At 36.9% G+C, this 14,881-nt stretch overlaps 2 protein-coding genes across 4 annotated transcripts; one reads left to right on the top strand and one right to left on the bottom strand.

Annotated features, from left to right (window-relative positions):
• The first annotated feature begins 808 nt into the window (after positions 1-808).
• LOC113111483 (BEN domain-containing protein 6) lies at positions 809-5,562 on the top strand. 2 transcript variants are annotated; one of them, XM_026276248.1, is made up of 7 exons: positions 809-1,276; positions 1,402-1,497; positions 3,040-3,105; positions 3,219-3,324; positions 3,408-3,664; positions 4,411-4,597; positions 4,688-5,562. In XM_026276248.1, exons 1-7 carry the CDS (start codon positions 1,190-1,192, stop codon positions 5,005-5,007), a joined length of 1,119 nt encoding a protein of 372 aa, XP_026132033.1. In that variant the 5' UTR covers positions 809-1,189; the 3' UTR covers positions 5,008-5,562. The 2 variants fall into 2 exon arrangements, with proteins under 2 accessions (XP_026132033.1, XP_026132032.1); XM_026276247.1 differs by having other exon boundaries at positions 810-1,276; positions 1,399-1,497.
• Positions 5,563-7,400: 1,838 nt separating this feature from the next.
• Positions 7,401-12,764, bottom strand: cdk5rap3 (CDK5 regulatory subunit associated protein 3). 2 transcript variants are annotated; one of them, XM_026276245.1, is made up of 14 exons: positions 12,605-12,764; positions 12,251-12,299; positions 11,976-12,107; positions 11,801-11,901; positions 11,673-11,721; positions 11,412-11,590; positions 11,198-11,334; positions 10,925-11,069; positions 10,741-10,848; positions 10,577-10,652; positions 9,796-9,884; positions 9,503-9,708; positions 8,436-8,607; positions 7,401-8,152 (listed from the first exon to the last, which is right to left on the bottom strand). In XM_026276245.1, exons 1-14 carry the CDS (start codon positions 12,608-12,610, stop codon positions 8,087-8,089), a joined length of 1,515 nt encoding a protein of 504 aa, XP_026132030.1. In that variant the 5' UTR covers positions 12,611-12,764; the 3' UTR covers positions 7,401-8,086. The 2 variants fall into 2 exon arrangements, with proteins under 2 accessions (XP_026132030.1, XP_026132031.1); XM_026276246.1 differs by having other exon boundaries at positions 12,251-12,296; positions 12,605-12,759.
• Between the last annotated feature and the right edge of the window lie 2,117 nt (positions 12,765-14,881).

Raw genomic sequence — 14,881 nt, forward strand, 5'->3', positions numbered from 1 at the left:
CATTTCAGAGAATGTGTTTTTTCTAGAAAACACATCTGATACTTGGAAATTAGTCTGTGTGACTGCATTTAACCTAAATAGTAGTATTGTTTCTTCCTTCCCCTTATAAATTGATGTATTCACGTTTACTGAAGGCTCTTCAAGACTTTAAACAAATAATTTTAAGAAACATCTTTGTGTCTAGGTTTCCAATAATTACAAAAGCAGAAAGCTGTCATTGACCTAAACTGAAATTGTCACTTTATACAAAACAACGCCCAATTTTGCTCTTGAAATTAACACATAAATCATAATACAGGATCTCCTACACAGTCCAAACATTATTTTAGTGATGTCTAATACAATTTTAAAGTGGTCACTTAACTATACGGTATTTTAGGGGTAACTGACACTGGTACATCTGTTTTGTAAACAGTCTGATATTAATATTAACTGATCTTCCTCACAGGAAAAGACGTATTACAATCGCAAAATAAGGCTCAAGTTATTTTGTTGACGCCTCGGGAAATCTTTCGTAAAACTGCATGACGAATCTAACTTTATCAATTGTCAGGCTAAACACGTGTAAACTAGACTGTCGCTGGAAATACACTGTTCTTTTATGAGCGCATATACAATATGGTACCTTTTAAATATTTACCGTGGTAACCATTGTTTCTGCCGACATACCATAATTACTGCAGTTACTGTTACTACAAAACAACTGAGGAAACGTTAACTTGGTATTCGGTGACAGTGCATTCAATAAAATAAACCGAGATACTGAAAGCTTCTTTAACTGTTTGAAAGAGAATTTGTAATGATTTATTACGGTTTTACAGTTGTAACTAGGGTATTTCGGCGGAAACTAGGGTTACCATGGTAAAATATTTGCAAAGGATTTCCTGTTGTTGTGAGGATCTGCCATTAGATTGAATCTAGACGGGACTCGAGCTCGTGCCACGTTACGCTACGGTGCGTTAGCCTCAAATGTGCTCCCTGTCATTTCTCGGTAAAGTGCTGTCCTTCCATGGATTCACTCAAGTATTTGAGCTGAAGTAGAATAATCGCAAGGAGCACAGTTGTCGGTATCTGTAGCGTCTAAATCTCAGAAAGAGAGGAACAGTGTTATTTTAGTCCAATAGAGCGTAACTGCATTATGCAGAGTGGAGCCCTTTTTCTCGCTCGCAAATAAAATAATGGGAGAGAAATGAGAAGGAAAACAAAAGCGCAGCGAATTCTTGACTACGAAAATGAAGAGGATGAGGAAGAGGAACAAAAACCGGACTGCTTCAGTGTAAGATGACTGATGGAAACGTGTTTTTGAGTGTTTAATGCCTCATTGTTTGTTTGTAACTGTTAATGGCATATGTCTGATCCCAAAAGAATAATTAGTATCATGTCAACCCGACTGTCCAGCAGAACGGTGCACAGAAACGAAGAAAACTGTTTTCTTCCAACGAGAAAGCAGAAGAAAATTGCTCATCCGACGCCGGGTTTCAGAAGTTAGACATCAAGGTTTGGTCTTTTTCTCATTATCGGTGTTTAATCGATGTTTGGATGCATTTTTGACAGAGAGGACGGACAGCAAAACCTTTCTGTTTTGATTCTAACAGTTGTTCCACGTCGGATATTTGCAGCATTTTACGCAACAATTCCCCCATAATTTACTGTTGTTGGTTTACTACTGCACTTTTCGCACCGTGTAGCAATAGATTTGATGCTTTCCTTTCCTGCAGCAGTGGTGTGAGGCAGGCAGGCAGGGCAGGCGGCCATGCCTGGCCGCTAATGGAGAACAATGGGGTAAAGCATGGTACAATACACCATTTAACCGAAACCCCACCAGGCGCGCGCCCAACTAAAGCCCTGTACTCATTTCCCTCCAAGTACAACCTCACCAGAGGGTTAAAAGTTTTGAAATCCGAAACTTTAGAAAGTTTGAAACAAGCTCTTCTTTTCAAGTTGTTTTGTTGGTACCCTTATAAAAAATTACCATGGTACTTCCCCTCATGGAAAACACCAGCATTGTTGTGTGCGAGGCCACAATATCGGTTCTCATTGAAAGAGTTTTAAGAAGCATTCATTAGCTTTGCTTTTGCATGACAGAAGTGGCTACCTTTGCTGACAAACATCTTGAACCATCTTAGGATGTTTTGCCGGTCTTCTGTCCCCCCATGCTGGCCTCTTCAGTGGTTTTAGATGGGTTTTGGAGACCTAGGCAGAATTGGAAGTCACACTGAACCATTTTTCCACTAGGTGTAAACAAGGTATCAACCTCGTCAATGCAGGGTTAGGGTTATGCGGTATTAAAGCTACTGTTGTTGTCCATATCAGCACGGCTGTGATTTGGATATACTTAATAACACATTTCTGAGAAAATTAGCCTATTTATATACTTTTTCCCCCTTTGACTGTTGCTAGATTATTCCTGTATTTCTCAGTACTGTCAAATACTTTTATCGTTTCATTCACCAATGCAAAGTTCTGTTTTGGTCAAGCTTCTTCAAAGTTTATTGTCCAAGCATCAGCTTTTATAACTCTTTAGTATGCAAAAACAGCATACAGTATAATAACTATTTGAGTAGAATAAACATTACGTCATATATAGATCAAATATATATGAAGAGCATAATAACTTGAAAAACAACAGTTGTTTTCTGGCCAGGATACTCTGTTCTCTGCATCACATCCTGTCTTAGTTTGAACATCAAAAAAAAAAAAAAACAAGTCATACTTTATCAAACTATATAAACAGCTTCCCAAAGAAAATAGTTTATTCACCCAAAATATAATAAAAAAGTGTATTCAAACAGTCAGTAATCATCATTAATGGAAGTTTATGCAGTTTAAAACTAATATTTCTTTAATTTTCTTTATTTATCAATCAAGCAACACACAAAATCACATCTGTGCTTGGAGAAAGTGTGAGAGAAACCTCAATCTGGATGTGGGGAGAGACAATGTGATCAGATTTGACTGCTGAAATGAACTGTTGTACAATTATCAATGACAACTGACTGAGTAAATAGAAAATATTAGGACTCTTTCTTGTCATGACAGGTTAATGAGCTGGATTGTTCTTCCGCAGACCTCTACACTGACAGTCCTCCTGCTTCTGAGTCTCAGGTAGGATGGGAGTCATTTGTGTTCAGCGTTTGGGACATTTGCTTGTTGATGTTCTTGTTTGCTTGCGAGACATTTGATTCCAGACCTAAGCTTGTGTACTTTTGTGGTGGCAGGAGGCTCATTATTTACAGTCCTATTCGAAGAAGGAGCTTATTACCATGGTCTTGTGCATGCAGAAGGAAATGGACAACTTGAAGGAACAACTTAGGTGCCTTACAGGTCAATATTGTTTGATTCTGTTAGGTGTTTTGATTTATCGAATTGCATAAATCAAATCTTCACATGTGATGTACACCCTTCAGCATGTGGAAAGCTGGCAAGAAACCTGGAAATGCTGATTGAGAAGACCCAGATGTGGTCAAATGGGAACAATGGGACCTCTCTCGGGACCCCAGATTCTCAAGGTACGGCGCAGGCACCCACCGAGGCAGATGCTGTGATACCAGATGTGCGTTCTCCTCCGGCCATTGTGAATGGGCAATGGCTGAATCAGGGTCCAGGACCACAGAAACCTCATGAGGCCACTCAGAATGCTCTAAGGGACGGGCTCTTCACAGAGGTAGTCTATAAAAGTTAGTTAGACATGGTTGCACAACAAATAATCATCTTTTCATCCTTATGTTGTAGCACTCCGTATTTTCAATATGACTTCTCTTGGTCATATTGAAGTCTTTGTATTACACTGTCAAAATGATTTTTCCAAAGTTGTAAATAAAACATATCTGTATGTAAGTATTTTTACCTAAAAAAAATGGTTAAATTTAGTGTGCTACTTGATGATTATTTGTAATTATTTGTTAAATGTATTAGCAATTTTTGTTTAAAAGTAAATAAAAAAAGTAATTATTATAATTTAAAAGTAATCTTACATAATTTTTTTTTCAGTGTACATGTTTGTTTTTTACGATTGTTTTATGCTTTGCAATGCATAAATGGTTTATCTTTATTATTTTTTTGTTGTTACCTTGATTTTGATTTTTGATTTATTTTTTAATAGGGCAATTAGAGTGGTTTTCAGTACTGCTCAGTAAATTGCAAAAAAAAAAAGTCTTATAAACAAGTATCAAGTATAAACAAGAATTGCCATAAGATTGCCATAAGACATTGTGAACTTGTCTTAAAAATTGCTACAGTATTTTTGTCATATCAGCCACTTCTAACATGCATGAAAGAAGAACATGTCAAGTCTTATCAAGCTATATATATATATATATATATTATATTATATTATATTATATTTCTCAAGTTCTAATAGATAGCATCAGTATTCATTTTGTGTATTTAATTTATTTGTTGTTTTATCAGTTTATCACTCCTGAACTCTTGGAGAGGTGTAACACAGGCACCACTCCCCAAAAACTGACCAACGACCTGCTCCGTGGACTCTACGAGAGGGAATGCCTGGCTTCCCACTCTATATCTGGAGTCATGTTCAACAAGAGAGGCCAACCAAAGCCTGCTCTCCCCACTGAAGAGGTCCAGGCAATCCTGAGTAAGACGGTGTTCTGTCATTTTGAAGATTGTCAAAATTTACACTCATTTGAATCTATTCCACCTAATTTCCGGAAATATTCCTGTGCAGGAACCGTTCAGTATTTCTTTCCTGGCAAGACTGACGCAGAGATCAAGGGCTACATCCGACAAAAACTGCAAAACGAAGCCAAGAGGCTGAGGAAGAAACCTTCACTCTCAGACCAATATGAGTCTAGAGGTTTCAATGTACCGTTAGATACGATTGAGAAGACCCAGATGTGGTCAAATGGGAACAATGGGACCTCTCTTGCTACCCCAGATTCTCAAGGCACGGCGCAGGCACCCACCGAGGCAGATGCTTTGATACCAGATGTGCGTTCTCCTCCGGCCATTGTGAATGGGCAATGGCCGAATCAGGGTCCAGGCTGAGCTGTAGAGGTTTCAATGTACCGTTAGATACGATCGACCAGAATTGAAACGTGGATATTAATTGCGTGTACTCCATTAAATTAGCTTTATTCGGTGTTACTTACAATTAAAGTCCTGGACTCAAGTGAAATTGATGTGCGTTGATAATAGTCTTCAAAGAAAGCCACAAAGATGTCTTGCAGCTGCCATTCAGCGCTTGACAGTTCTGGCGTCTCTGATGTGAAAATGCAAATTAGCGAAGTCCAAATGTTGCATTCACGAAAGCCTCTGGCTGCATCGAGCACAGTCGACGCTTAGATATCGAGATGTTTAGATATTAATGAATTAATGGTGTGTCTCTGTGAACGTCTGTTTTTTTAATACTTTGTATTTAACAGATGTAGGATTTCAAGATGTACCATTGTGCGCAGAGCGTAATAGGGTGTGACCATTATTTACATTGTATTTTCAATGTATTTCTTATTTGATGATGTTTTTTGGTCTATATGACAACAGCTTTATGTATGTAGTTTTTTTTGTTATTAAATGCTGAAAACGCAGGTCTGCTTATTGGTATTAGCTTTTCAGTTTTTTATTCAATATGATTTTTGGTTGTTAATGTGACACGATGAAATGGATGTGGGAGAGTTGGTAGGTGTATTATCGTGTACAATGGCTTCTCAATGAGGGCCATTGAGAACAATGCAAGCTGCATGTGGAGAGCTGGTGAGATGGAGAGAATCAATGACTGAGCGACACAGGCAGAGTGACAACAGCAGGGGTGCTGGGCCAGTTGTCTTGGCAACCTCAGTCTTCTGGGCCACAGCAGTCTGGGTCTCACCCTGGCCATCGCCTCCGAGCATCTGCCCGCTGCAGGGATGAGGGGGATTTTTGACAAACAAATGAAAGGCAAAAAGCTTTTAGGGCCCAAAAAGAGATTAGGTCTGTCACCCAGTGGCAGTCTTCGTTTGATCATCACTATGATGTTATGGTGGAATATTTGATAAATGCTCAGACCTTCGTATTGTTTTTCTGCTCTTGTCGACTGGGCGGAAAACAAAGTGTTTTGTAATGGCTGTTCTTTAGAGCTTCTGTATCAGTAAACGGGCCTGTCTGGCCTGATTGATGGCACAGGCGATGATTGGGCCGAGCACAACCCTCTACTTATCATAGCTTCATCAGAGACAGTGGGGGGAAAGGCAGAGACAGACAAAAGAAAAAATGGATGCGTGTGCATTTTGCAAACCAATGACGTGAGAATGCGCCACAGATAATATCTTGGTTAAATGTCGCCATGATCGACGACACAAAGTCTACAATACCAATATGGTATAAAACTTGGGTCTGAAATTGAGCTGTAATGCTTCACTGTTCCTTGCCTTAGATGTAGGGGGTGTGCAAAAATCATCTTCATTAGATCCTCAATCTTGTGAGCATAATGTGTTTTTGCCATGTGATTATACCAGCTGCCCCAGGGCAAAACAGAGACAACACAGTGATGAAACATCAGGGGAGATGTATGGCTTGAGTTTTAGATGAGTTGAGCTGCAGTTCCTATGATAATCATGTTATAAAGTAATTATATTTCAATATAAGTTTACTATAGAATACATTAATGGAATACATCAGCTTTTAATGTAATGTACACAAGTTCAGGTCTGGAATCAAATGTCATTACATTATTTAATATATATATAACTCAGCTTTGCATCACATGAATAAATTTTAATAAATTAAACAATACATTTGATGTGATTGTAATGTAGTAATTGAAAGTAAGAGCTTGTGTACTTTAATCAGTGTTAAAGGGGTAGTTCACCTCAAAATTAAAAACTGATGTTTATCTGCTTAACCCAAGGGCATCAAAGATGTAGGTGACTTTGTTTCTAAAGTAGAACACTAACTGAGATTTTTAAAACAAACTGTTGCAGTCTGTCAGTCTCATGATGGAGGTGAACGGGAATCAATGCTAAATCTACAATAAAAAAAGCTTACACAAACAAAACTAAGTTAAACCATGCGGCTCGTGATGATACATTGATGTGTAATTGGTTCACTTGATCATACATCTTGGATGCCATGGGGGTAAGCAGATAAACATCAAATGTAAATTTTTGGGTGAACTATCCCTTTAAAAACAGTTATGCTATTTAATACCTTTGTGGAAACCATTATATTTTTCGGGATTTTTTGGACAATGTAAAGTCTTTACTGTCACTTTTAATCAGTTTAATGTCTCCTTGCTGAAAGAAATTTCTATTTTACATGACCCCACACATTTTAAAAACAGTTTTTTTTGTAAACATCACAACAAATAAGAGTAAAATGCATCATCTGTCTGTATCTCCCCCTTGAAATGGTGTTGTTTGCATATTCCACCTCAGACTACTGTTTCAACTGAAATCATGATGATCTGTTGACAACATTCATTTTATTGTAGTAAAACAAAAAATCATTTAAAAATCTAATAAGCTGTTATGCAATTTTTGAGGGCATCAAACTCAGTCTTAAAACTAGTAACCCTAGTTAGATATAAAGAGTTCAGTTGCAAGAGCCTCTAACTGCGATCTAAAATTTTATTCTAAAATTAGCATTTTTATCAGGCTTCTACGTTTATCTTCACCTTAATGGCAATGAAAATAATCTGCATATTGTCATTAAAGTAAAATTACTGAACAGACACATAGGACACTGAAAAAAAAAAACGATTTTAAAAGAATTTCAAATGGCATTTAGAGGGTTTCGCACTGAACTCTTCAAAAAACAAATGAAAATAATATTTTAATAAAAATATTTTTCTGACCGTTTCTTTTTTCTTTCGAGTTCTGATATCCTATCCATGGAAAATGCCTCATGCTTTTCTTTACAGAAATTAGGGTTAGCAATTGTATATTTAAATGTTGGCCTCTTAAGACAGTTCGTTCACTGAATTCAGCACTTCAGTCTAATGAGGCCAGCTGTGCGCAAGTTATTTACAGCCTTCTTTGAATATTCAAAGCACTGTGACTGCAACAATTTTATTCCACCATAAAAAGGAATCACCGTGGAAAAAAATATATTTATGAAATGATACATCTGTGCAGCATGTAAATACTCTTGGTCACACATTTACTCCCATGAGGTTGACAGGCCGGTTGTTGTATCTTTTGGAGATGTCAGCTTCAATCTGTTTTTGAGAGAGAGAGATAAAGAGGAAGCTTTTTTTCATATTCTCCGCCAATACACAATTTACTTTTCAATAAAAGTTATGTCCACCACCATTTAACAACCTTAGTCCAGCTTTTTTGCTCTATTAACCTCATCTCTTTTTAAATTTAATACTGCCAAGCATTGGCTCTTTTTGCAAATAGGGGATGCGTGTGAACAGGAATTTAAAGGTTTGCTAAGGTGCCAGTTTCACTTTTGCAGAGAGACAACACAGACACATCATTATAACAGGTTTACTGTACCAGTTTCTGGAGCTCCTTGGTGCGAGCAGCCAGCAGATCAATGCGGGGCTCCAGCCTGGCCTGTTCTTCCAGAGCCTCTTGTCGTTTTTCAGCCAGTGTGCCACGCTTTAACACCAAGATATCAGCCTGCTTGAGTTTCTGCCGCAGTAACTCTGAAACACGCTCCACGTAGCTGAGAGACAACACCAGATTTATCATTATTACTACAAGATTTCAGCTACATCAACATTACAACTATAGATAACTGTTAAGTGTTTTTTTATGTGGCTAATAGCTTCAAGGAATGGTAAATAAAAAAGGAAAATCACAATTATCCACTCAACTCCAGTCCATCAATTAATCCATAAGCCATAATACTGTTAGATCAATATCAGAACACACATTTCTGACCCTGCATAGACAGCAATGCAACTGAAATGTTCCCAGACCCAGAAACGTACTAAGGACTTTGGTAAAATACTCAGTGTGGCAGTATTAATGAACCGCAATTTTATAAAGCTATGAGAAAAATTTTGTCTGAAAAGAAAACTAAACAACTTATTCAACAATTTTTCTCCTTTGCGACACCCTAGGTGCCATTATGGAGAGTACCAAGACACATGCATTGTTTCCGTGCAGAGTTACTCTCGATAATGGCGGAAGATGTGATTTTGAGGAGAAAATTTTTAGAATTAAATCATTATTTTTGTTTTTTTTTCCACTTACCTTTTCTGGGCCTGGGCACATTTCGGTTGTGTTGCTGTCTATACAGGTCAGAAAGCTCTCGGATTTCATCAAAAATATCTTAATTTGTGTTTTAAAGAAGAATGAAGGCCTTACGTTTTTGGAACGACATGAGTGTGAGTACTTAATGACTGAATTTTCATTTTTGGGTGAATTATCTCTATTAAAAACAATTCAGTGATGGATTTCTTTTCAATTGAAGAAACTCATCTACATCTTGGATGACTGGAAGGTGAGTACACTTTCAGTGGATTTTCATTTTTGGGTGAACAATTTCAGATATGATGATATATGACAGATATAAAATGCATTTCTTCATATGAAAGGTATGAGTTTGTAGTTACCGTGGTGATGCCTGGATCATGAAGAGGTGCTGCATTCGTACTGAAGTGAGCCCGTTTAGCAGGTCACGCACGTCTGCCAGCATGGCCTCCACACGCCCGGGAGTCTGGGCCTGAATCATTGAGGGAGCGAGCTGGAACTGACTCATGGTCACCAAGTCGCCTTCTTCACGCATCTCACTGAGCCGCTGACACAGGAACATTTCCAACTGACCCAAAGAAACACAGAAAAAGAGTTTGGTTTGGATGAGGACTAAAGATTCTATCTAACAGTCTTAAAATATTAACTGTTGTACCTCCTTCAGCTCATTGATGAACTCGCCACGTGTCTGTGAGTTTTCTAGAAGTGAAAGCGCATCTTCACCTCTGGCAACACCATCAGGACCTGCAAAAGTACAATTATTCAGCATATATAAATGTGTTTTAAATAGGATTGTGTGTGCCTGTGTGTAATTCTATCATTTTACCAAATTAGCTCTAGGTGATCTTTTTGATTACCGTATTTTACGGACTATAAGTCACACTTTTATTCATAGTTTGGTTGGTCCTGCGACTTATAGTCAGGTGCGACTTATTTATCAAAATTAATTTGACATGAACCAAGAGAAATGAACCGAGAGAAATGAACCAATAGAAAACATTACCGTCTCCAGCTGGGAGAGGGCGCTCTATGCTGCTCAGTGCTCCTGTAGTCTACACTGAGCAGAATAGAGCGCCCTCTCGCGGCTGTAGACGGTAATGTTTTCTCTTGGTTCTTGGTTCTAAATAAATGCGACTTATAGTCCAGTACAACTTATATATGTTTTTTTTTTTCTCACCATGACGTATTTTTGGACTGATGCTACTTATACTCAGGTGTGACTTATAGTCCAAAAAATACGGTAATCTTTTTTTTTTTTAATGCTTTTAAAGTAAGCCTTTAAATAAGTTTTCTATTTTTATATATTATAAAATGTAAATTTTTTGTGGTGCACCAATCTTTTTTTGTTGTGTCATGGTCCTTTGGTAATCACTCTTAAAAACAGTGCTTCTTATATATATATATATATATATTTCAGTAAATCCCTACACACTTACAGTCTGTGCCATCATCCACAATTTCAATTTCCACAGGTTCAGAGCCTCCCCAGTCAATACCACCAGCACTGGTTTCCTGAAGTTGATTGGTAGACTGTTTTAATTCTGTCTCAAAATGAGATATCCAAAGACTTTATAGTTGTACTAAATATTAAGTCTCTTACCTCTGTGCCAGACTCGAGACTAATACCCAAGTCGACACCATCCTCAACAGAAATCCCAAAATTCACCTCTTCAGTATCAGCACCAACACCAAGGTTACCCCAGTCAATCTGCACAAAACAAGAATGATAGATAGATAACAGACAGATGCTTAAAACTCAAATCATGGAGTCTTATCACACTTACAGTCTCCTCTGTGACAACATCAGGTGGGGCTTCCTCCATTACAGGTTTCTCTACAACTGTGGGCACATTTCCTGTCTTCCACTCATATACAGTTGTGTTTCCTTTCCTCTGGACAAATGTTAGAGTGGGCAGGACTTCTCCAGACCTAAAGAAAAAAAAAAAAAATTGAACTTAGGCGAACATCATGTAAGGGTTATGTTGGAGTTCAATCACAGGCATGATTTCAGAAATCTAATCAATGCAGCATTAGAAACAACAAGAAGTCGCACTCACCAATCACTAACAAAGTTTATGAAGGCTGCATAAAAGTTTATAGCTTCATCCAGACAGGCTGCTTTTTTACCAGTTTTTTCTAAAACTACAGGCAGATCCTTAACGAGTGCTTGTAACTCCCTTGCCACATTTTCCCCCTGTGAAATATTATAGGTTAGTATCGGTAATCAGCATCGAACGATGTAAAATATGTTGTAATTTTTTGTTGTCTGACCTGTATCCCATACTGTTTACAGGCAGCATAATAGCGTTCCCTCATGTCGGTGGCCCCGCTCTGACACTCCAGTTCTCTTCGGCTCAACTCCTGCTGCAGCTGCTGCGCTTTAGACACCTGTTTCCTCAGAGCAGGACCTTCATAGCTTACACTACGAATCAATATACTGGCCACTTCAGCTAGGGTTAAAAACACACATACACATAATCATGTCATTGTGTTTGTGTAAAAGGCTTAAATTATTAAATGATGATTATTTACCTAAGTAGACATTGTCTTTTTCATACAAGGACACTATTTCTTGCCAATCCTGTTGAAAAAAATTAACATAGCGTATTATTTTTTACTACATTCAAAGAATAATTAACAGCAGAGAGATGCATCCTCACCTTCATCCTTTGTGATGAATATCTGCCAAAAATATTTTTGGTGGACGCTTCTGTTCCTTTTAATATTTCGATTATACGCAAGCAATGGAAATAGTGGATATCTGCAAACGGAACAATGTATGAGTAATCAAATTCAAACAAAAATAAGTATGTTTGCATTATTATAATGTTTTACATGAGCCTGAGAGCAGTTGTTTGATCTCCTCATTCTCCGGCATATCCTGAATGGCGGCATTGATTTTCTCTCTAATTATCATCACTGCACTTTGCCATTTCAGCGTGCAGTGTCTCCGGTCCACCAGCCAGTCTGAATGATAGAGACAAAAGCACAATATAAAATAGATTTTTTTTTTCAAGATCTAAACTACAGTGTGTAGAAGTCAAGCTACATCACTTCAAACCATATGTTTAAGAATGGTGTATGCATAAATGACTGTAAAACTGTCTTACCTAAGAGTTTACTGGTTTGGATGTCAATTGGGACATTCTGGATGTTCTGCTAAATCAGATTTTTATTACAAAGGTAAATTATACACACTGTAATAACACTCACGTAAACCTTTTGCACATTATTAAAGTCTTATAATCTTAATGTATAGGCAATGAAAATTTTTAAGCCAAGTTAATAATAATTCAGGCTTTATATTAATAGAAACACATAAGTATGCATTGATGATGCACAATAATACTATTTGAAATGGATTTTGATCAATGTCAATAAGCATGCTAACGTTTCTTTACACAAAGAGAGCAAGACATAAAAAACAGTGACACTTAATTTAACCAAAGAATGTTTTGTTTTACCTCCATTTCAATCGTGGTTGTCGTTATTTTGATAAAATAAAATCTAAAGCTACTCCATGCCTGTAAATCAAACCGATGAGATATGGCTCAAGTTTACAATTTCCACTGACACGTACATGCACAACCGACCAGTCAGCACACGCGACACTGCTGGGTCTCACGCGCAGCCTGCTGAAAGACCAATGAACTACAAGAATAGAAGAACCGTTAATCACTTCCTTGTAAAGTCAAAATAAAAGTCACTAGAAATAGCTTTTATGGATTTTCCGTGAACCCAAACATATCTGAAATTGACTGTAAATTGAATTTTTTCTTAAAGTCTACAAATGTACGGGAATCTTAATACACGTTTTCAGATGTTGTGGATATTCAACTAATTTTATTTCATCAAATTAAGATGGTTAAAAAAATGTCAATTATTAATTATTTAATTATTCATTTTAAGTATATCCATGTAATAATCATATATATATCAATTAATAATAAGTTTTTATTATTACCTGATCATTATCTCTTAATACTTTGCATTTTATCACACTGTTTTCCATAATTACGAATCTGGCAATAAAAGGTTATTTATATCAGGTTATTTAAATAATATTCAAAAAGCTGTAAATTCAACATATTATTATTATTATTATTATTATTCAGAAAAGTTCCTTCAATGCAACGGCAAATATCAAACTGTTAAATGGTGTTTGATCATTTGTAGCCTATTTATTTTTCTTATCATGGTCATTTTCGTATATATACAAAGGAAGAAGAAGATATATTAATTTGCTCACTTTTCAAAAGGTAAACGCATATGGTTTTATTACGTCAAATAAGCTATTCGCTTTCCTTTGAGTGACAAACAGCAGAAACGGTATGTCCACTAGATGGCGCGATTTCCTTTAAAAAAATAGCGTGACATATTACAGTTTTTCTTACTTATAAACAGGGCTGGCACTAACAACATTAAATAGTAATTTTGCGTTTTATAATACCACATGCATTGCATTTGTGCTTCCTTTCTATTGAGCTGCTTGCATAATTCTTAAAATACTTGAACACGCACTTTATGTGGACATGAATTTATGGTAAATATCCTGCTCTTTTCTCAGTTTTATTTGAACAAAGTGGTTTAAAGATTCTTCTGTTTGCCAGATCACAGCACTCCTTATCTAAAGTGCCTGCCATTGGGACTTTGACTGTTAATATGACTGCAGGTGTCTCAGGTGTTTCCATCAAACTCCTCCCGTATACAGTTGACAGAAAAATCTAAAATCAGCAAAGAAACAAAGCAGAAACTTTGAAATAAAGGTCAGTATGATACTATTATGCAATGTTAAAATCAAAGATAGCATTGTAGTTCTGTTTCTTAAAGTTTGGATATCTTGGGCAACTCTAGTAACACTACACTTAATAACCAGCTTACACAGAAGAGGCCTTTGAAAAGAAACTTGCATTGTACTCCAAACAGAGAACTTTTAATCACTCCAAAGACCATTTCAGCACCCTTGCTGAGAGCAGGAATCAGAATTTTAATCCTGAATCGGATAAGCTCTTTTATAGTCTTGTGAAGCACAATGGCTGTAACAGTTAAAGGGAGCCATATAGGCAATGCTTTATTTTCATATTTTTGAATGACATTCAGACCTGCTCCTATCTCAGCTGGGGATCCAGTGTCTGTCTGTGATTTCCCCACATTATGCAAATGTGGGCATCATCTGTCCGGCAGCCTTGCGAAATTAAACATCAGAGGCAAAATTGTGAACAAGCTCAGGTGGAAAGCATCCTTCTGTTGTTAAAACCCCCTACAATCCGAAAAAAATCCTTTATAAAACCATATTCAAGAATGCAAACTATGTGTGAACACAAACCACTGACTTTTGCATTTGCAGTATTAAACTAAACCAGAGCAAACATATGAACAATTATATTTTCTTTGTCAAAAGATTTAAGTCTAGACATTTATTTGAGAATGTAAAGTAAAAATTCACAAAACTCTACTGACCCATATAATATCTCATATAGCCTTTAATTGTCATAGAAAATAATTTTTTTATTTTTTTTTTACTTTGCATTCAATGCTCTAGACAGATAGTTAGATAGATAAATATATAGATAAAAAACATAGGCTCCATTTATTTACTGATAAAGTTTCTCTGCAATCTATCTTGATTTGGTAAGGTGAGCACCTATTTGATTGACCATGCAAATGTTAAACCAACTTCACGCTCCCATGAGTTTGTTCAATCGGTTTGCCCTCCCTCTTTCGATCACATGGCTGTAACA

This window comes from Carassius auratus, chromosome 12 (genome assembly GCF_003368295.1).
Source record: "Carassius auratus strain Wakin chromosome 12, ASM336829v1, whole genome shotgun sequence".
In the NCBI taxonomy this organism is placed as follows: domain Eukaryota; kingdom Metazoa; phylum Chordata; class Actinopteri; order Cypriniformes; family Cyprinidae; genus Carassius; species Carassius auratus.